The following is a 20859-nucleotide window of genomic DNA, read 5'->3' on the forward strand; positions in this document are numbered from 1 at the left end:
TCAGACCTCAACAAGCTGGGCGTCCAGACGGTCGCTAAAGGGGTCTGTGGCGCCTGCTGTAAGCCGATCGTGGGACAGGTGAGCAGACCCCCCCCCCCCCCCCCCAAGCTGCTCGCTCCCCTCCTAACTGGATCCACACGGTGATCTGGATCAGAACCAGAAGGTTCTAGATTGTTCATCCAACATGAAAAGTCAAAGTGAATCAGAGTTTGTTTATTTTTAACTGATTCTTAATCCATAAATGGGTTTAATGTTTAAATGTAATATTTGTTCCTTACCTCATTCTGGATCAGAACCAGAAGACGTGTTTCCTGATGGTTCAGATCGGACCCCTTCGTGACTGGGAGTGAATTGAATGCAGATTTTACAGGACAGGATTTATTTTAAAGCCTCCATTATAAATAAATGGGGTTTTGTTTTTAACATTAAAATCCATCCAGCCCTTCCACAGGCAGAATCAGAACCCCCCCCCCTTTGCGTCCGTGCAGGTGGTGACCGCCATGGGCCGCACGTGGCACCCCGAACACTTCGTGTGCACGCACTGCCAGGACGAGATCGGCTCCAGGAACTTCTTTGAGCGGGAAGGGCAGCCGTACTGCGAGAAGGATTACCACAACCTGTTCTCCCCGCGCTGCTACTACTGCAACGGACCCATACTGGACGTGAGGCCCCGCCGTGGCCCCGCCCCCCCCCCGTCGTCGCACGCCGCACTCAGCCAATCAAAAATGTTGTGTGTGCAGAAAGTGGTGACGGCGCTGGACAGAACTTGGCATCCTGAACACTTCTTCTGTGCTCAGTGCGGATCGTTCTTCGGCCCGGAAGGTACTGAAGAAGGTTTTCTTGAAACCCGACACCCTGCAGCATCTGATCATTAACCCTCTCCTGCCTGTCACCCCGTCAAGGTTTCCACGAAAAGGATGGAAAAGCGTACTGCAGAAAGGATTACTTTGACATGTTCGCCCCGAAGTGCGGCGGCTGCGCCCGCGCCATCTTGGAGAACTACATCTCGGCGCTGAGCAGCCTGTGGCACCCCGAGTGTTTCGTTTGCAGGGTCGGTACCGCGCTCGTAATCAGGGGGGGTCTGTTTATTCGGGTTATTTCGGTTCGGTTAATTTTTAATACAAAAAAGGCAGATTTTTTTTTTTACTTAAAATATTTTTATTTTAAAAAAATGCAAACAATAGAATTTGTGTAAATAAAAGTGCGTCGCTTTTTGGGTGATATTTAAAATAAATTAGACAGTTTTCAAAACGATTTTATTTTAAGTAAACTTTGAACACTTGGCAGCCTGAATGATAAATGTAACTAGTACTACGATTACTAGTACTACTACTAACTATTCAAGCTCAAAGTTTTTGGCTAGAAAGATTAACTTCTCCACATTATCTGCAGACGGCGCAGATCTGGTTGCCGTGACAACGTCTCCGGCAGAGGAGAAACCCCGCTCGCTAGCTACAGAGCTAACGCGTTGCTAGTTTTGCTATGTGCCCGCGAGCTTCCTGCGCCCCTCCCCCCTCCCTCAATGGTGTCCGACACTGAGAGGCGTCCGTGCGGAAACTCGCCCAGGACTGTAGTTTCGCCCGGCGCGCTTTAATAAAGTGGACCGAACCGAACCGGTTCGATACTTTACGTGACCCGTTACCGTTTGTTCTTCTTGCGCTAATGAACGTAACGGAATCCCCGCCGTCGCTGAGGCACGCCGCTCTGCTTGTGTTGCAGGAATGCTTCACCCCGTTCGTCAACGGAAGCTTCTTCGAGCACGACGGCCAGCCCTACTGTGAAGTCCACTACCACGAGCGGCGCGGCTCGCTGTGCTCCGGCTGCCAGAAGCCCATCACGGGCCGCTGCATCACGGCCATGGCCCGGAAGTTCCACCCGGAGCACTTCGTCTGCGCCTTCTGCCTGAAGCAGCTGAACAAAGGGACCTTCAAAGAGCAGAACGACAAGCCGTACTGCCACGGCTGCTTCGTCAAGCTGTTCAGTTAGACCGCTCCAACAGCGCCACGCGCGGGCCGGTGTCGGTAGCGCAGGCGGGGGGGCGGGGGGACGATGACTAAAACGACTTCCTGTTCAGACTGACGAATGTCAGAAAAGGAGGTTCTCCGAATCGACACCGACGGACGTTTTCTTTTATCCTGAAATGTGTAATCCTCGTAGAATTCAAATCTTGCCTTTGATCTCTGTACGCGGCGGTGAACTGTTAGTGAACACTGTAGAAACGCACGGGACGCTCGTGCACGGGACGCTCGTGCACGCCGTTGCTCACTGGCTGAGCAAGTTGTTTTTAGAACGCAGACCAATCGGAGCAGCGGCAGGAAGCCGGTGACCTGCGGCTTTTAGGACGCGACCGTTTCTACAAAGCCGATGACGTAAACGCGTCGGAAGCGAAGCGCCGACGCGTCGGCACGTTAACGACCGCTCACGGAAGGGGGCGGGGCTAGCGAATGTTCACTTATGGAAGTAAACTCAACAATAGATTTGCTGTGATATTTTGATAACTATGCAACTGTGGAGTTCAGATCGTTTCTGACCGGACCGTCGGTGCCTTTTCAGACGGGGCGTTGCCACGGCAACAGCCTGTCAGAACCGTGGTGGAACACGGTGACGTACTGTAGAACCGGCAGGTCGGCTGTGTTCGTGTGGCGGAGAGACGTCGGGCCTTTCGTTCAGGGAATCTCGAGCCTCAGATCTTTTCTGTTCGTCGTTGAACTTTATTGATTTATTGATTTAACCAAGGCCAAAACTTCACGTTTGAGTCTCTTCGTTTGTTCTTTTCATTTTGACTGCCGATAGTTCTGAAGAGTGAGTAATAGTAATAATTTCTCAAGTCCAGTCCAGTTACGCAAATAAATTCTGTTTTGGTATCAAACTGCTTCATTTGTGACTCCAGCTGAGCCCCCCCCCCCAACTTCACACTTTAACACAGAAGCTTCACTCATCGGCCATAAAATGAAATCTTTTTCTATTAAAACCTTTTTATGTATCACTTTGTTTCCATGGTTACATTTGTCTTCCCCAAAACTTTTGATTAATACTCATTAACTTTAAAATAATAATTATTAGTCTATTTAGTCTAATAAAAGGCGGATCAGCGACATTTTTTGAAAAAAGTTTCTGAATACCACCGAAGAAGATGAGTCGATCCTGTAATTGGACAAAAATGTCACGTGGTTGTGTCGTCATACCCGGAAGAATGACTTATTTATCATCGCTGGCGTTTCCGGTAGGTACAGCTCGACCCAGAATCACGAATAGTTTGTTCTTTTCTAGAACTTAAGGAATATTTACGCTGTCGGAATAAATGTCGAAGCAGGAGCAACTTTTATTCCGCTTTGTCCCGAACGTTGATTCGTTTGTTGGACATTTTCTTTGTATTTATTTTTGTTAAGTTCAGAGTTTGGTGGGAAAATGCGATGACAGGTTTTTACGTCACTTAAATCTGTTTGCGTTTCATTAATCAAGGAGTCGTTTCTGGCGGGTAAAGTGACGTCAGCGATAGTGAGGCGGTTCTGTTAGCCAAAATTATATAAAGTTTAAGAAAGTAGTCTGTCCACGTCTCGAGACCCGGTCCCCCCACGAGACCCGGTCCCCCCCTGAGACCCGGTCCCCCCCCTGAGACCCGGTCCCCCCCCTGAGACCTGGTCCCCCCCCTGAGACCCGGTCCCCCCCTGAGACCCGGTCCCTCTGTTTCCATCTAGCTCGGCATTCAAAGCGAACCCTTTGGACTCACCTGAAATCATAAACTGGATCAGAAGCTGCTGCACGTCCATGTTTAGAGGAGGAAGAGGTTTTGATTTGTAGTTTTATTGATGAACGTTGCAGGTTTACTGTTTGATGGTCGAACAGGTTTGAAGCCGTGTGGACTGTCGTGTTGTTTCGGTGGCTCGTGTGTTTATGGGGGGGGGGGGTGTGAACGATGTCGGGTAATAATCGCCACCGGGCTGAAACACGAGAAGCTTTTAGTGAAAGATGAAACGATGCGTTTGCGTGAACCTTCAGAGGTTTGCTGAACCTCCGGTGAGGCGCTAAAACTCGCGTCCATGTGGACTTTGTGTCTTTGGGTGATTCTGTTTCGGTGTCTTCATGCAACGGGGACGCAGACGGGGGGACGCAGACGGGGGGACGCGGACGGGGATGCGGACGTTGGCCGAACAGAAATGGCGTCCTACTTTGACGAACACGACTGCGAGCCCACCAACGCTGAGGAGCAGTACCGGCAGAATGCCTACCTTGAACTGGCCAGGTGAACCCGGGGGGACACACACACACACACACACACACGCACGCCGGGGCTGAACGCCGGCGTGTCTGTCCAGGTCTTTGATGCAGGGTTTGGACCTTGTGGACTCCGGGCCGTTCGACTCGTCGGACTGGGACCAGCGTCTTCCTCCTCCGGCCGCCAAAACCGCCGTCCAGACGCTCACGGTGGTCATCGTCTCTCCGGAGCAAGCAGGTGAACGGAACGTTCCTGAAATATCCCAGCGTTCCTCGGGGAGGGGGCGGGGTTTCACGTGGCTTGTTCTGCAGACAGAGGCCTGAAGTGTCCCGTGTGTTTGCTGGAGTTCGAGGAACTGGAGTCGGTCCGGGAGATGCCGTGTAAACACCTTTTCCACTCGGGATGCATCCTGCCCTGGTTGGGGAAGGTCCGGAACGCCCATTTCTCATCCTGGATTCAATTTAAGTCCAGTTCGATGGAGAAATGTCAATTCTTCTTCTTCTTCTTTGACGACAGACAAACTCCTGTCCGCTCTGCCGACTGGAATTACCGACTGACAATCCGGAGTACGAGGAGTTCAAGAAGGACAAGGTGAGCTCGTGGATGCGGGTTCGAAGGCCTCCTTTTATCTGACGTGGTTTTCCTGCTCTGCAGGAGAGGAGGCAGCAGAGGGAGCACCGGCTGGAGGGCCTCCATGGAGCCATGTACACATGACCGGACGCCGCGGCGGCCATTCCATCAGCGTCCGCCTCACGGATTCGGTCTGGAGCACGCCACGAGCATCAAGGAGACGAAGTCCGGCGTTGAGAGAAGCTCGGGTTGTTATTTACACGACCCGGTCTCGAGTTCTTCCTCTTCCCAGTTCATGTCATGGATTTTCTATCATGGAACCTTCTGCACCCCCTCATCATCGTCATCATCATCATCATCATCATCATCGTCATCGGAGTAGAGGTGACGTCTGCTTCGCAGCTTTCACATTGAAAATCAATCGGTTTTGGATGAATCGTTCCTTTGAACTGTAGCTTTTCCTTTGAACTGTGTCGCTTTTCCTTTGAACTGTGTAGCTTGTCGTGTAATATGACCCCTCTAACATCACGTGATTCATTTTTCACTTTTAGGATTGAAACTTTTAACGTATTAATTTGGTGCTAGTCGTGTCCTCTTTCACTGAACACATTTTCTGCACGTAAAAGAAACTCGTACGAGATTAAATTTAGTGTTTTTTAATTCATATTTGAATATAAATCTGTCAAATCAAAATACCCAAATAATAAACAAATCATACATATTTACAGGATTTATAAAAGGAAATAAAAATGCTCTTTTGGGGCCGGGTTTCTCCTCCTCGCACGCTTCGAATCCAGGAAACGAGACATTTGATTTAGTTTCTGAGTCCTCCCCCGGGGCTTCCGTAGGAGGACGACAAAGACGCCGACATGAACGTTTCCCAGCATCAATCTGCCGTAGAGGTACGAGGTAGGTGACCGGTTAACGGATGGAGCACTTTGTGGCGACCTGCCGCCCAACTAATTAACTAGTTGGTACAGAAACCTCCAACGGCGCCGCTGAACTACGGAAGCCTGCTGCTGCCAGTTTGACGAAGAATCCAGTGACCTTGATTCGACCTTTCTGGTTTTGATGGATCTTTTTTTTTGGCACATCGGCAGGAACAGGCTTCGGTCCGGAAGTTTATGGCACAGAGCGTCACAACCCAAACTCAAGGAAGGCCCCGCCCCCAAGGGCCCCGCTTTGAAAACGTCAGGCTCCGGGGTCATAGTCTGAACATCAAATCTCTGTTTCATTTGGTCTTTAGAATAGGGCTCCGTGTCCGACGGTGAAAAAGGCATCGCGACCGATGCCGATGGCGTTGGAGCCAATAACGAAACCCGTGACGCCGTAACACTCGAGCTGTCGTCGCCAACGGTTACAACCCAAAGCGAAGCCTTCCTGAACTCGGTGAAAAGGATAACCGTTCAAATGACAGATTTCGTGGAATCGTTTTTAAAAATATTTGAAATTGACCTTAAGCTCGTGTAAATAGATCCGATAGTTGAGGCGGATGAATTCTGACGGGCCAGCGAGGAAACGAACTAGAACGACCGGAACTACATTCAGTGTTTCCGAGCGCCACCTGAACAATAAAGCTTTCTCGTTCAAAGTGTGCCGTGCCGACGGACACAGACGCGCCATCGACGCGCTGGAGCGGAAACGTAAAAAGTGATGCACAATTAAAAAACAAACGACAAACAAATTCAAGAGCTGCGCCGCCATCTTGGAAAACATTCCGGCTCCAGTCCCCATTCCGGTTCCACACATTCAGTAGCTCACGGAAGAGCGGGAAAACCCTTCCAGATAGTGTGTGTGTGGGGGGGGGGGGGGCGTGTCCTCTGTCCTCCCGGCGAGCGGCTACAACATGGCTATGCTCTCCGGGGTGCAGTTGAGGTGCGTGGACGTGCTGCTCCCCCCCGGGGACTTGAGACCCTTGGTCGTCCCGCTCAGCGTCGACCCCCGGGCCCTGGTGCCCATCAGCACCCCCGAGCCGTGGCGGAGACTCTGCTGCAGGCCCGCCATCATGGTCTCGCCGGTCACGGTGCCGAACTCGTAGGTGAAGGTGCCGTAGAAGACCAGGATGTCCACGGTGAAGACCCACTCGCAGATGGCGGCGGCGTGCTGCAGGACGAAGCTCTCGTGAATGAAGAAGACGCCGCCTGGGAGGAGAGCGTTAAGGAAACCGGAAACCGGCGAGCCGCGGGCTCGTCGACGCCCAACGGGTCCGACAGAAGGCGCCGGGATCAGAACCCGAACCGGGACGTGAAGGATACTGAGGACCAGGGACACCATGGCGCCCAGCGCCAGGGCCACCCGGAGGTGGGCCATCCAGTAGTCGAGCGCCGTCATGGCAACCCGGTAGGTCAGAACGCACTGCAGGCACACGAACAGCAGGCCCGCCGGGAACGCCACGCCGGCGCCCACGTAGTGGAGCGACTTGGCGTGATCCACCTGAGGAAACGGAGCGGCTCGGTTAGAACCCGCCGTCGTCCCCGGTCCGAGGAGCAAGACGGTGTGGGGGGGGCGGGGGCGGGGGGTCACCTGGAAGTTCCCCACCATGACCAGCCCCACGGCGTTGGTGCAGCCGGACACCAGGCCGCTGGTGTTCACCCAGCAGCTCTGGCTGTGCTCGATCACCTGGGCGTAGCGGAGGAGGCACACCATCACCACTGCAGGATGCGAGAGACCGGGTTACAGCGGGACGGAGCGCGGGAACCGAACCGACAACCCGCCCAGGAGCCGGCGGGGAGCCTCGTCCGAGGTCAGCCGGAGCAGGAAACGCTTCGCTGGTGGACAAAGTCCCAGAGGAAGTCACGGCGCGCGTTACATTTTTACGTGGCCTGTTCCTTTAACGGGAACAAACGGGAACGCGAAGGTTCCGTTTGTTCCCGTTGAAGGAACAAACCCGCTCTCGTCCCCGGTCCGAGAAGCGTACCGTAATTCTCGGTGTACAAGCCGCTACTTTTTTCCAATATTTTGAACCTTGCGGTTTATGCAACGACGCGGCAAATTTACGTATATTTTCCCACTTTCTTTACGAGCCGTGTTTCGTTGAAGACTATTTATTTTCGTTACAAAATTAACGCCCGCCCGCCCGGAGGGAAAGCCCCGCTTGCGCGTAGCTGGGGAGATCTGCGAGAAGGGCCCGGCGCTCGTCCAGAGTCGCCGCCGCCGGACCGCCGTACCCGGTCCCCGCCGCCTGTCCGCGGCGCGTCCGACGCCACGTAGCGGGGAAGGAACCCGCCCCTCGACCTCCCGGGCGTCCCCACCCCTGCCGCACCACGCTCCCGCGGACGGAGGATGAGGGGCACGGGGGCAAGGGGAACGGGGACACCCCGCCAGGCGGGCGCGCGCGCCGCGCAGCCTCCGACGGGCGGAGAGGGGAGGGCGACGGGGCGACTGCTCCCCCAGCCGCGGCTCGAGCCCAGCCCCGCTTCGCACCCCAGCCCGACCGACCCAGCCCTTAGAGCCAATCCTTATCCCGAAGTTACGGATCTGATTTGCCGACTTCCCTTATTCTAACATGCCAGAGGCTGTTCACCTTGGAGACCTGCTGCGGATATCGTTACGAGCCGTGTTCCGTTAAATATCATTTGTCTCAATGCACTTGCGGCTTACGAATATGTGCGGCTTATTTTAGTACAAAATATATATTTTTTTTAATTCAGTGGGTGCGGCTTTTTCACAGGTGCGCATAATAGTTCAGCAATTACGGTAACCGTTTTCCTGCCGTCTTAGACAGGATGTCGGCTCTCGTTTCCTGTTTACGGTTGGACACGAGTCGGCATTATTTAGAATGTGACGAGGTCAAGGGTCAAACCGTACCCATGAAGGCGCCCACGTTGCCGATCAGGCTGAACAGGCAGCTTTCGGGAGGGAAGGAGCCGCATTTACTGCAGCGTGGAGACAAAAAGCAGCTTTAAATGGACGCCGGAGCGGCTCGACGGCAGCGCCGCCGACACGCGGGTCACGGCAGAGACCTGATGAGGGGGATGTCCTGGGGGGTGCAGCACGTCTTGGGGGATCCTGGCCGGGGCAGCTCCTCTGTGCAGGTCACGTTGTAAGACCTGGGACACAAGATCAGTTCGGCGCCCCCCCCCCCCCCCCCCCCCAGAGGTCTGTCCTCTGACGGAGCTCGAAATGACTCACCAGTTCTCCACGGGACAGACGTGGTGGTTCATCACGGCCATTGGCGTACCTGCGTGGAAACACACCTGACTTTAACGCCCGGTCACGTTGCCACGGCAACACAAGCTGGCCGTCGCCGGAACTCACACGATCCATATTCCTGTGATGGAGAAGGCGGAGAGGCTGACGGGCAGGACGATCCAGGCAGTCATCGGGCCGGAGCATGGGGGGGGGTCGGGGGGGCGATGGGGCCGCTAACATGCAGGGGGCCACATGGGGAGGGGGGTGGGGGGTGGGGGGGGTGGCACAGATCCTCTGCTCCACAGCGTCCCTCGAACCGGCAGCGACCTGCGAGGACGAGACGCAGAACGATGACGTCAGTCTGAAGCTGTAAATAAAGGGTTAATGGACAGATTACAGAAGTATCAGGCAGGACAGGTGTGCCCCCCCCCCCAGTCAAGGTCAGCGGTGTGGGGGAGGGAGGCTCATTTTACACGCCGTCCACGGCTCAGAGGGAAAACGCCCGATCTGAGGTGAACGCGTCCTGAAAACGGAGGCGAGCTCGGGTTTCCACAGGAAGGTCAGACCGACCGAGGGCGTCTGCCCTCACAATGGCCCTGCCGCCATCTTTGTTTTGGTCAAATGATGCATCGGAGCAGGAAGATAAACAACGATGAAGATTTTATTAAAATCAAAGTTTCCATTTTGAAAAACACGAATCCTGATTTGTCCGTTTCGTGTCTCTTAACGAATTCAAAAGGTTTTTAAAAAGTGCAATTCTGTCCTGGAGTCTCCGGCGAACTGAAGACTGTCCAGAGGGACGAGGGACGGGAAGACAGCCGGAAGTCACCGCTGGCCTCTGATCTTCAAGCAGGTCATCCGGATTTAGCTAAACGCAACTTCTCTTCCTTAAACACCCAATAATTCCTATTTCATAAATGTCAAAAGTAAACTTAAAGCAAAGTCATTCATTCCCAGAATTGTTTTTAAATACAGCCTCACTCTGACGTCACATCTTGAAAAGACAGACCAATGAATGACGTCAAACTATTTCAGCAGCGTCTCCGTGTGGATCAGGGAGGTAGGGGGCCGTGGCCCCCCCGCTGCTGCGCGCCTCTGTTCTTGCAACACTCGACACTACAATCAACAAACACCGAACTGGGTCGAACCTCCGACCCACCACGGAGTCCGGTACCTGCTCTGCTAAACCGGGTGCCGTTAGCCGTGTTAGCTACAGCCTAGCTTGATTGCTTATACTGTAGCAACTATCCCGACAGTTAGCCGCCACCGGATTTCCTGGCGGATATTCCGCTAAACAGGAGACATTCCGAAGACGGAACTGACGAGGACGGGACGGGGACACGGAGTCCACACCTACCGTCAACCCGCTGGCCCCGCCACAGACCGCACCAGCCTCGGTTCCCCTTTAAAAACAGCGTTTAGGACCAGCTGATGCTAGCCGCGGAAATAACATCCGGCCGCACTTTTCACAATAAGGACCCACGCGCTGCGAGCCTGGCCGCGCAATTAACATCCGGTTCAGATTTCAGAATAAAATGGCACGCGCTGGATCGTACAATACACGGATTTAAAGTGTACAAACAAATTGAATTCACAAAACATGCACTTTTTAAGCCACGTCATCATTGAGAATACAGAAGTTGTCTTTTAATCGCATATCTGAGAAACATTTTAGTAATAGGAATTGAGCTGTTGGGTCAGTCACCCGTCAGATAAATATAACTGGAGTGAAAAGCTCCGCCGTGGCCCGGAAGTCCTTTTTAATTATTTTTTGTTTAAACATGTGAGAGAACAAATAACATAAGACTTCAGTCACTGATTCCAAACCTCCGCTGAGGAAACTCAGTTTTAACCGGATCCAGAATATAACCCGGAAGCAGTTCCTTCTCTGATGTTCTGAAGCGACTATGATGACATCATCGTGTAGTTCTTGTCCAATCACTGCAGACATGAATAAATGCTTAAATGAATTTATTTTTCGAATAAAACAATCTCGATTTCTGGAGGAATCTTAAATTAATCTATCAGAGTCTAAATCAGTCAGTTTACGGTCAGTGTGGAGTTAATTGCATTCACGTAGCGTTTGGTGAGTTCAGACTGAATTACCCAGAATCCTCGGCTGTAAACAGACTGCCGCTCCGTAATGGCGGCCCCCTCTGGGAAGATGCTAAGTGACTCCAGCAGCAGCGACGACGAGGCGCTGAGGAGATGTCAGGAGGCGGTCTGGGAGACGAGGAGAGACGAGAAGCGAGGTGAGCGTTTCTTCCGTTTGGGGAACATTTATTAATGGAAGAGGAACATCAGTGGGAGAAACTTTAGCCTCGATGCTAATCAGACGTTAGCTAAAGCTACGCGGTTGCTGCTGCTTCCGGTTCACCTGCTGTGTCCCGTTTGTTGCAGACGGAGACGCCGATGTGCGACAGTCAAAACGGTGAGTACATTTACTCGCGTACTGCGCCTCAAGTACCGTTACATTCGCTGCATTCACATATGGTAAAACCTGTAGGAGTTTCGAAGCCTTTATTTATATAATACTCTGTAAAAAATAAATAAAGTTTAAGCAGATTTCATTACGTTTAAAAATCAAAAACCACATTAGACCAGGTCTCCCTCTAAGTGAAGGGAAACCTCCTTTTATTTAATTGTCACTCATGGAAAGAGGTATTTAAACCCATGCTTTAAATATTCTACAGCTTCTTTGGGTTAATCTGGACCCGGGTTGAGTCTTTTGTGGTTTTTATCCTGGATTAAATGTGAATAATGCAGTAAAATCTCCCGTTTAGTTTATGCAAATATAGGAAACCAATAAATATATTTCAAAAGGAGCAGAAAGTTTCTTCCATATCTCCACACTGTGATTGTGTCAATGCGCAGCTAATCCATAATCAATAATGAATGGTAGCTGGCCAGCTAGCTAAACGGTGCCTTGCTTCGCTGCAGTGTCGTCGTCGCCCAACACGAACACGATGGAAACGAGCTCGGGGTCACGCAAGGCTTCCGGGAACACGTGGCTAAAAAGTTGGGCGCGTTCCTGGACGGGTGAGTCGTTGGACGCTCGGGGTGGTTTCCCCGGGAAGACACGCCCCCGTAACCTAATCTGTCCGTCCGTCTCAGTTGTGTTACAGAGCAGCAGAGCGGACCGCCGTTCCGTGTGAAGGCAGGAGAAAGCGATGATGATGATGATGAAGGTGAAGCTTCTCCTTGTGTCGATGCCTCCGTTGAGATTCCCTCCTTAAATCGCTCCTTCGTTTCCTCCTGCAGGATTTCGTCTGTTCTCCACGTCGGTCCCGGGACAGACTGGCGGCGATCCTCCAGCGCCCGTGAAGCGCCGGCCCGTTCCCAGCTCGAGGTTCTTGTTCTTTTATTCTGCTTTCATTTTGAAGGTCGGCTTGTATTTCCTGTCAGTTTGACGTCGTACGTTTATCTGCTGGTCTCAGCGACAGCGACGGCGAGATGGAAAAGAGGCTGAAGGAGGCGGCGGTGTCCATCAGAGACCTTCTACCGTCTTTGTCCCCGCCGGCGGGAGGGACAGAGGGAGAGGAGAGCCACAGGAAGAGGAAGAGGAAGAGGAAGAGGAAACCGAGTCCAGAAGGGAGCGGCGCTCCTCCTCAGAGCGACGGCGAGCAGCAAGTCAAAGCGAAACGGAAGAAGAAGAAGCGAAACGGAGCGGCCGACGCCCCGAACTGAAGCCGTTCATTATGGGATGTCGGGTTTTCGTTCCACGCCGGTTGCTTCAGCGTCTCGGCTGTTTCCTGATGCTCAGAAACGCACAAATGGAAACGCAGTCGTCCCCGTTTTTACGCCGGGAAGGAGAAACCTTTATTTATACCAAACAAGACAAGACTTTTTTTAATTTCACGTCTACTGAGGTGCATCGAGCGATGACATCAGCCCCCCCCCCCGCCAACATGGCGGCTCATCGTCTCCTACTCTGGAGGCACCGAGCGCCGGAGATTTGCTGCTTCCAGCTGCAGGTCAGGGAATACTTCCAGAGTTTCTTTAACTTTAACGTCCAGGAATGTTTCTCCGGATTAAAGCTTCACCTGATTCTCGGCGGCCGTGACGACGGCCATGACGACGGCCATGACGACGGCCGGCGTCCCTGTTCCTTTACGAGCATGAAGAAGCAGGTTTTTCTGTCTTCCGCGTTTCAACGTAAAGAACAATCTGCGAATATCGAGGTTTTAATAAAAACACATTTAAAGTGAATCCTCGTGTCGATTCTCGTCGGCGTCGAGTTTCAGAAACGGAGCGGAATCGTCTCTGGAGTCAGTCCAGAGCGGCGTCCCCCCCCCCCCGGGTCCAGCTGAGCCTACTGGGCCGGAGACACCATCTGTGTAGGAATGTAGGAGCTGATGTCCGTCGGTGAGGGAGAAAGGAGGTGCAGCTGGCTTTGTGCCGATGCAGGATACAGCTCCAGGCCCTCGGGAGACGCTGGAGATGGGAGAAAGAGGAGTTGAGTCTCTGAGCAGGACCGAACGGGACGGACACGCCGGAATCTAAGAAGACCCCGGGACAAACGGTCCGACTCGTGTGAAGCACGTCTGGGTCTGCCCCGGGCCGAACAAACGACGTGTTCCTGGACCGAGAGGACGGGATAAGACATCGTTTCGTCCCCGCCTGCTGGGGACACATGACGGCTACTTAGCGGAGACTGTCTTTGGGACCATTTGGATTTTCTCGGGACGAAGGGGCCGATTCCGGATTTCCTTTCCGCGTTTCTGTCCCTCCTTACCGGCGTGTAAAACTAGACACAAGTTTGTGGACGTTGTCCTGCAGAAGGAAGCGTTTGGATTCTGTCTAACCCCCGCGGTGAAGCTCCTCCTACCTGGGACAGGTGCGTCCCCCTGCAGGTGCAGAGCGTCGTCCTGTAGAGGCGAGTCCGTCTGCTCCTCCGGATCCGTGGCTAGAATCTGAACCAAACGAAAGGACGCTTTTTACCGACGCGTCGCCCGCGCCTTCGGGCCGGCCAGCGCCGCGGACCCGGTTACCTGTCGGACCGTGGCCAGGCTCGTCAGCGCCCCCAGGCTGCTGCCGTCGGCGATGACCATGGCCTGGGACAGCAGGCTGGACGAGTGGTACTGGGGCGAGTCCAACTTGTTGTACACTGCGAGGAGCAACAGACGGTGAGTCTCGACTGCAGACGGAACCGACCCGATGCCGCCGCCGGCGCCGCCTCACTGTGACACGGCAGCTGCGCCATGGTCGCCATGAAGGGGCTGGTACCCATGATGCTCTGGGGCTGCTGGGCGGAGCCGAGGAGCTGCTGCTGGAAGGAGATCGGCTGGAGGGTGGTGAAGCCGGCGCCCACGCTGTTGATGATGGACTGAGGCTGCGTGGAGGCTAAACCTGTGGAGCGTGTCGCGCACGCACGCACACACGCACACACACACTTTAACTTTACCGTGCCTGCAGGCTTCAGTAACCTGAACTGAGCGGTGCGGCTGTTACCGATGAGGAGCGACGACTCGCCCAGGCTCATGACGCTGGGCAGCGAGGCCATGATGAGGCTCTGGGAGGAGGCGGGGGGGGCAGACAGGCTGTGCAGCGAGGTCAGAGTGCTCACCGGGGGCAGCGGGCCGCTGTTGGACGCCTAGGACACCGCGCAACTCTGGGTCACGGGGGGTTCGGTGGACCGGGACACAAACCGTCTCACCTGTTTGGGGTTCTGCGACTCGAGGAGTGTGTGGCTGGGCTCCAGCTGAATGGGACTGGCCACGAGGCGTCTGGCCGAGGACGCCGCGTCACACAGGACCTGCTGGCTGTACTTCACACCTGGACACGGGAGGTTCTGTTATGTCGCCGAGCCAAGCAAACCGACGCCGAACCCGAGACGGTTTGACTCTCACCGGACTCTGGACTCGGCGGGAGGGCGGGGTGAGACAAGGACGCCGATTGGTTGGTGAAGGGGGCGTCCAGAGCCAGCTTGTGGCGAAAGGCCTCCTCTTTGCGCCGGTTGGCGAACCAGTTGTAGACCCGGACCTCCGTGACCAGGTTGGAGCCCAGGCCGGCGAGCTGGCAGGGAGACACGCCCCTCTGGAGACACTCCGCCCTGAAGGAGGAGGAGCAACCCGTCACCATGTCCCCTCGACCACCGAGTCCGTAAGTGGGAGGGTTAGCATGTTGCTAACAACGTAATAAACGAGGCAAATCCTTTTCAAGCTTAAACGGATGCTTTTATTGTGAAACATGCAGGAAGTGCTGGTTTCTACCGGGTTCCGGCTCACCTGTTGCAGTCCTCGACCAGCCCCTCCCTCTCCTCCTTGCTGGGGTTCTTCTGGCGCTCGTAGGCGTGGAACAGGATCTGCAGGGACGCCGGTCCCCACTTGAACCGGTTCCGGCGTCCCTTCCTGGCGTCTTCTCCTTGCTCGTCCACGGACGCCAGGCCGTGCTTGGCGTTGGTGAATTCTGAAAGCGATGCATTTTTTTTTTGCGGTCAGTCTGCCGGCGGCCTCGCACCCGGCGCTGGTTCGACCCGTACTCACGCTGGCTGATCTCGCTCTGCTTCTTCACGTACCAGGTGTACAGAGACGCTCGCTTCTGGTTCTTCATGGGCGTACCTTTGTTCAGGTGCTGGGACAGGTGGGACTGGTTGAGTCCCGTGGACTCCACCACCTCCCTCTGGGGGAGGTTGTGCTGCTGCATGTAGCTTTTCACCATCTTTGAGACGTGCCAGGGGTCCCCCCTACCAGACAAAGGACAGCTCGACCTTTATTTCTCTGCTTTTATTTATTCGCCCTTTTTCTTTTCTCTAATATTTATAACGTCTGCGTCCGATCGGACGCGCCGTCCGTCCTCCACATCTGGATCTGATTTGTTAACATGTAGGAGCTAAATAAAGATTTACTCCCTACAAATACACATTTAGATCCATTTAGAATTTTCTTCAACACATTTCAATATAATATTAATTCACTCTGTTTTTGTTGGAATTATTCTGTTTAAAATTTATTTGTAGAAATCTGAAATTGCATTTCTTTTTGTCTTTATTATCTGGATAAAAAAAAAGGAAAATCTCTACATTAATTAATTGAGTCATCAATTTAAAGTTTTTAATTTTGCTCTGAGTAATTAAATAAATTTAATAACACTTTCATTAGGAAATATTCATGCAGTTCAGAGGTTTTTAGTTCTTGTCTGATCCAGACTCCAGATTTTAAACCCGGTTCTAGCCCGACCCCTCCACATAAGCGTGCCACCGGGTAAACAGGTGCCCCCCCCGGACGGTGGACCTGAAGCTCTTATTGACAGAGAGATAAGGGAGAGAACAGCAGGACAAAGTCCGGGTCTCACCGCCCAGCCTTTGGAGCGGATCAAACTCGCCTCCCTTCTTTGGCCCGGTTGAAACACAAAGATCTGCTTCTAAAGCGCCGTCTGTCATGAACCGTCTGTCCGTCCGTCAGAACCCGGACAGCCTCACGTGGGCAGGGCGGCTCCGTGAGGACGTGGCTGCGGCGGGTAAATAGTAACCAGCAAAGGGGCAACCCTCTTTAAAGTCGCCCCAGAAGCCTTTCGGAGGCGGGAGGAGGGAGGAAGCCATTTCTGAGGCGTTTCCTCCCCGCTCCGTCCTGCTGGGACACGGGGACGGAGACATAATGCTCTGTTTCCATGGATACTTACTGGAGGAGATGGTCGACTTCGGCCCTCAGTTTGGCCGCCTCCTCCGGGGCCAGCTGCTCCAGCTCTCGGAATATTGGCGGGGGGAAATCCATTTCCCCCTCCTCGGAGCTCTCTCCGTCCCCCCTCTCGGTCTTCTCCGCGCCGGCCCTGTCTCGCTCCAGTTCCCCGACGGCCTGGACCAGGACTTCCCGGGACAGTCCGGATTCCAGCAGGGCCCAGACGAGCTGCTCCTGCAGGGCGGTGAGACGGCTCGGCCCCGCTTTGACCGCCCTGTCCTCCGTCTCCATTGCTGCCTCACCTGAACCAACAGCGTCCCGCTCGGTTCAGTTGACGCTCATTGTGTTTGTCTTCAGCGTGGGACAGCTTTCATTTTCCTCCCGGTGCGTTCCGAGCTGCCGGCTTTCAGCTCTCCACCTGCTGTTTGGCTCTCAAAGGTCAATCTTTCTACCTTTCCTCCCCCCCCCCCCTCCTTACATGAGCCCTTGTGAACTTCGTCCTCGTCCCTCAGTCCCCAACAGGGACCAAAGTGCATCTAAAACAATAAATAAACGTGATTGGGTGTCGGGCGTGTTGACCGGGCTGCAGACAGGAAGAGGAAACGTGTTTATCTGTGCGGAAACTTGAAACCTTCTCACGGGTCTGAATTTTGACGTCCATGTTGACGTGGAACATGTCAAAATAAAAGCTGTCCCGATGCTTCCTGTGTGCCAGCAGAGGACGCCGCTGCGTCGCGTCTGAGCGTCCTGGTCGGCCTTTACAATTAAAACTACGAGATTTATACCTTCATTCAATCTGGGAAAAAATCAATCCGGAAAATGAGTTTAACGCTCGTTTCATCCTGGACATTTTTGTCCCTCACAGACAACCCCCCCCCCTCCTCCCGGGAGTTGATTTTTGGTCTCAGTTTAAATTATTAAATTTAAATTTTCAGCATTAAAAGCCGTAATTTGACCATTTAATCCAACCTGTCCACAAACCTTCGGACAAAAATGTCCATTTGTTCTAGAAACTGTCCAACAAAAGGTCACGGGGGGACATTTAGGGCAAGGGAGGCTAATTTTGGGTTCAATTTTTAAATCCATAATTTGACCCTGTAATGCCTTTTTATGTGATTCATGATCCTTCATCACCCAGATGTGTTAAAAACGGCCTGGAAGGGGTTAAAAACCTGAAAGCCTACGTCAAAAGGGATTTGGTGTAACTGCATGAGTCGCCTGAAAGATTTAGAGACAAATAGAGACATTTACGAATGACAGGAACAGTTCAAAGGATTAAAATTCAGTCTTTATCTACTAAAGTGAAGCTTTATGAATGAACATTTCTTCACATTAAAACAACGTTGCAGTATTCTAAGAAGAGGCGGGCTAGTTCCCATCAGGGGGCGTCCTTTGCACCCCCACCACCAAACACCAGTCCCTCATCGGGACTCGTTCTAACAATAAATCAAATGATTTCATGCAACTCTGCAAAACTTTTGTTTTTGAAGAAAAATCACTTTAGCCACTAAGCTAAGAGTGTTAGCATTAGCTGCAGCTGAGAAAGGTGAACATTGAGGATGCCCAGCCCCCGCCCCCCACCCCAAAAAAACAATATAACTTTATTTAAATCAATTAAAAGCAGCAAAGGCTCGGGTTTCGTTACATTAGAGTTCGGACAAATCAGAAGTGAACTCTGGAGCATCTGAAATCCTGAACGGGACCAGAATGGACGAGAGTCCAGTTCAAAATGCCGTCGGTTCCGCTGGTTCCCCAACGCTTGGTACCGGAAGCGACGATGCGGCGCCGACCTGTCGCACCTTCTGGGAAATTGGTCTGTGCTCGTGACACCGAACTTTCTCTTTGTGTCTGCAATCGGGTGAAGACGTAAAAGTCCAAGCCGAACTTTCTCCTCTTGACCCGCCCTCGCTTTTTGTCTGGGAGTTGGGAGAAAAGCTTTGGGCGTCAATGGCGTCCTTTCTCTCTCTCTCTCTCTCTGCGGGTGTTAAACCCTCGCTCTCTTTTCCTGGATCACCTGAGACCGTTCTCAGGTTCAGCCTATCAGCACCTTTTTGTGTGGAGCTCCTGTTACCCCACCCCACCCTTGGGAAGATGGCATTATCCTGCGTTTGGAAGGGTAACAGAGCCGCCTCTATCTCCCCGAGACATGCCACTGACCTGTAATTAAGCCCCATTGTGCCGCGGAGAGAAAAGTCCTCCCCAGGAAGGACAGAGGCCGGTGTGTACCCGGATACCGCCGTGACTAATGCGCCGCCACACAAGCCGGGTTTATCCAAATGGACCACATGCAGCACCCATCGGAGCTCGCGGTTCCCCTCTCCAGAGAACTCAAAGCTTCGCTGATTGGTAATGAGATACCGTCCACAGTGTCCATCTCTCATTAGCGAGCCATTTCTGTCCCTTTGCCCGTCCCAGCCGGCCGCCGCGTCCTGCCATTCAGCGCCATTGATCATGCATGCAGAAGTTTAACACAGCCCCTTAATTCCTGTCCAAATAGCTGCTGTCTCGCTTCCAGAGGACTGCAGGCAGCACTGGAGAGGACAATCTCAGAGGAATATGTCCCCTGCAGCACTGGAAAGGACAATCTCAGAGGAATATGTACCCCACAGCACTGGAGAGGACAATCTCAGAGGAATATGTCCCCTGCAGCACTGGAAAGGACAATCTCAGAGGAATATGTACCCCACAGCACTGGAGAGGACAATCTCAGAGGAATATGTCCCCTGCAGCACTGGGGAGGACAATCTCAGAGGAATATGTCCCCTGCAGCACTGGGGAGGACAATCTCAGAGGAATCTGTCCCCCGCAGCACTGGAGAGGACAATCTCAGAGGAATATGTCCCCTGCAGCACTGGAGAGGACAATCTCAGAGGAATCTGTCCCCCGCAGCACTGGAGAGGACAATCTCAGAGGAATCTGTCCCCTGCAACACTGGGGAGGACAATCTCAGAGGAATCTGTCCCCCGCAGCACTGGAGAGGACAATCTCAGAGGAATCTGTCCCCTGCAGCCTGGGGAGCTGATCTGCACTGTAAAAAAAAAACACTCCCTGGAAGACTCAGGAGTTAACTGGAGGCCAACGACGAGTAAGTTACTGTAAAAAAAACAATCAGGAATGAACTGGAACCGCCGACGGGTCGGCTGCAGGAACCAGCTCACATGTCGAGTCAGTGTTGAGGCGATTAGCCGGCGCTAGCTTTGCTGCTAATTAAATCCTTAACCCTCAGCAGTGAATGAGGCTCCTGTTGCGGCGCGTTAAGACGCACCGAAAGATTAAACTCTATATTAAAGGACCTCCGAGAAACGATGCAAAGCAGCGTAGCAGCATCCTGCTAAAACCCGAAGAAGACGGGGACGAGGCTGGAAACACTCAAAGAAGACGGACACTCGTCTGAATGATTCTAAACGGACCTCCTGCAGGTTGTTCTGTGTGAAAAGCCCCGTTTAAAGTTCTCAGTAGGCCCAAAGCTAACGGCGTTAGCGCACAGCTGCCGCAGCACGCTTCTCTCAGGAGTGCTTTCCTTTATTTATGTTTGTGTTTCTGAGGCATCCAGAGATCACAAGTTCACTTTGATGAATCGGCACGTCTGTTCGTTTGAGCTCAGGTGAGGAAGAGGCAGCGGTGACGGCTTCGGCTTTTCAAATCCTCCACGGATCTCTGGACTTCAAAGAGATTCCCGAAATATCAGTGAGCCTGAGACTGACGGTCTGAAAGCATTCATATGAAAATATAAAGCGGTCTCGTTGTCATTGTGTGTTATAAATTTAATTCAGCTGAATCCACACACACAAACTTCAAATATTTTGATTGGACAGATCAGACTAATTCCAGTCTTTACACTTTGAAAGGAATCAGTCCTAGGAGAGATTTAAAGATTTTAAGAAAAGTTGTTAAAGTCTTCCCTGATAAACTTTTTTATTTTCGAAAAATTTGAAATCTTTCAGTATTTCTGAGAATTTAATAAGAAACTTTCTTTAGTTTCTTAAATTTGCAAATTGCAAATTAATTAATGCAACAATAATTCAACCTGTTCACCCGAACCAGCGGAAAAAAGTTCAAATTATCAAAGTTAGCCAGAGTTTGGCAGGAAGTTATGGGATTACGCCTTCAAATTAAAAGTGTTTTTTCCTGGCACTGAAGTAAAATATATTTACAAAATGTTTTTTTTTAGCCCTCAATAATGATTTAAAGCTACTAGTTTCATATTGTGCTAATATTGAAATCATTTTAAATAATCACGTTCTTCATCTGGTGATGGAGTTTGTTTAACTATTTATGATCTCGTCTTCCCTTACTCCAGCGCTGGGATTTTATTCTGAAAAGCAT

At 52.4% G+C, this 20859-nt stretch overlaps 5 protein-coding genes across 7 annotated transcripts in view; 3 read left to right on the top strand and 2 right to left on the bottom strand.

Annotated features, from left to right (window-relative positions):
• Window positions 1–2903, top strand: part of LOC137893029 (paxillin) — a 3136-nt gene extending 233 nt beyond the window's left edge. Inside the window, exons 2-6 of the mRNA XM_068738459.1 lie at window positions 5–78; window positions 489–662; window positions 741–822; window positions 903–1051; window positions 1720–2903. Of these exons, the coding sequence (XP_068594560.1) occupies window positions 5–78; window positions 489–662; window positions 741–822; window positions 903–1051; window positions 1720–1986 (746 nt within the window). The 3' untranslated portion in view covers window positions 1987–2903. The remainder of the gene's footprint in view (window positions 1–4; window positions 79–488; window positions 663–740; window positions 823–902; window positions 1052–1719) is intronic.
• A 316-nt stretch (window positions 2904–3219) lies between these two features.
• Window positions 3220–5314, top strand: rnf181 (ring finger protein 181). Of its 2 annotated transcripts, XM_068760886.1 has the most exons (6): window positions 3220–3223; window positions 4101–4243; window positions 4317–4453; window positions 4528–4643; window positions 4733–4807; window positions 4871–5314. In XM_068760886.1, exons 2-6 carry the CDS (start codon window positions 4158–4160, stop codon window positions 4928–4930), a joined length of 474 nt encoding a protein of 157 aa, XP_068616987.1. In that variant the 5' UTR covers window positions 3220–3223; window positions 4101–4157; the 3' UTR covers window positions 4931–5314. The 2 variants fall into 2 exon arrangements, with proteins under 2 accessions (XP_068616987.1, XP_068616986.1); XM_068760885.1 differs by lacking the exon at window positions 3220–3223 and having other exon boundaries at window positions 3916–4243.
• A 357-nt stretch (window positions 5315–5671) lies between these two features.
• On the bottom strand, window positions 5672–9188 carry tmem150aa (transmembrane protein 150Aa). Its single transcript, XM_068760884.1, has 7 exons — window positions 9044–9188; window positions 8918–8986; window positions 8749–8835; window positions 8594–8661; window positions 7310–7437; window positions 7042–7219; window positions 5672–6927 (listed from the first exon to the last, which is right to left on the bottom strand). Exons 1-7 carry the CDS (start codon window positions 9106–9108, stop codon window positions 6626–6628), a joined length of 897 nt encoding a protein of 298 aa, XP_068616985.1. The 5' UTR covers window positions 9109–9188; the 3' UTR covers window positions 5672–6625.
• A 1858-nt stretch (window positions 9189–11046) lies between these two features.
• On the top strand, window positions 11047–13201 carry c4h12orf43 (chromosome 4 C12orf43 homolog). 2 transcript variants are annotated; one of them, XM_068738626.1, is made up of 6 exons: window positions 11047–11169; window positions 11318–11348; window positions 11858–11956; window positions 12032–12105; window positions 12179–12266; window positions 12355–13201. In XM_068738626.1, the coding sequence occupies exons 1-6, from the start codon at window positions 11061–11063 to the stop codon at window positions 12602–12604; spliced, it is 651 nt and encodes a 216-aa protein (XP_068594727.1). In that variant the 5' UTR covers window positions 11047–11060; the 3' UTR covers window positions 12605–13201. The 2 variants fall into 2 exon arrangements, with proteins under 2 accessions (XP_068594727.1, XP_068594728.1); XM_068738627.1 differs by having other exon boundaries at window positions 12032–12097; window positions 12177–12266.
• Window positions 13202–13229: 28 nt separating this feature from the next.
• hnf1a (HNF1 homeobox a) lies at window positions 13230–16824 on the bottom strand. The gene is made up of 10 exons (XM_068738509.1): window positions 16538–16824; window positions 15403–15602; window positions 15145–15325; window positions 14767–14969; window positions 14574–14692; window positions 14369–14510; window positions 14099–14260; window positions 13909–14024; window positions 13746–13830; window positions 13230–13351 (listed from the first exon to the last, which is right to left on the bottom strand). Exons 1-10 carry the CDS (start codon window positions 16822–16824, stop codon window positions 13230–13232), a joined length of 1617 nt encoding a protein of 538 aa, XP_068594610.1.
• Window positions 16825–20859: the final 4035 nt, after the last annotated feature.

The sequence above is a fragment of the Brachionichthys hirsutus genome, chromosome 4 (assembly GCF_040956055.1).
Source record: "Brachionichthys hirsutus isolate HB-005 chromosome 4, CSIRO-AGI_Bhir_v1, whole genome shotgun sequence".
Taxonomy (NCBI): Eukaryota; Metazoa; Chordata; class Actinopteri; order Lophiiformes; family Brachionichthyidae; genus Brachionichthys; species Brachionichthys hirsutus.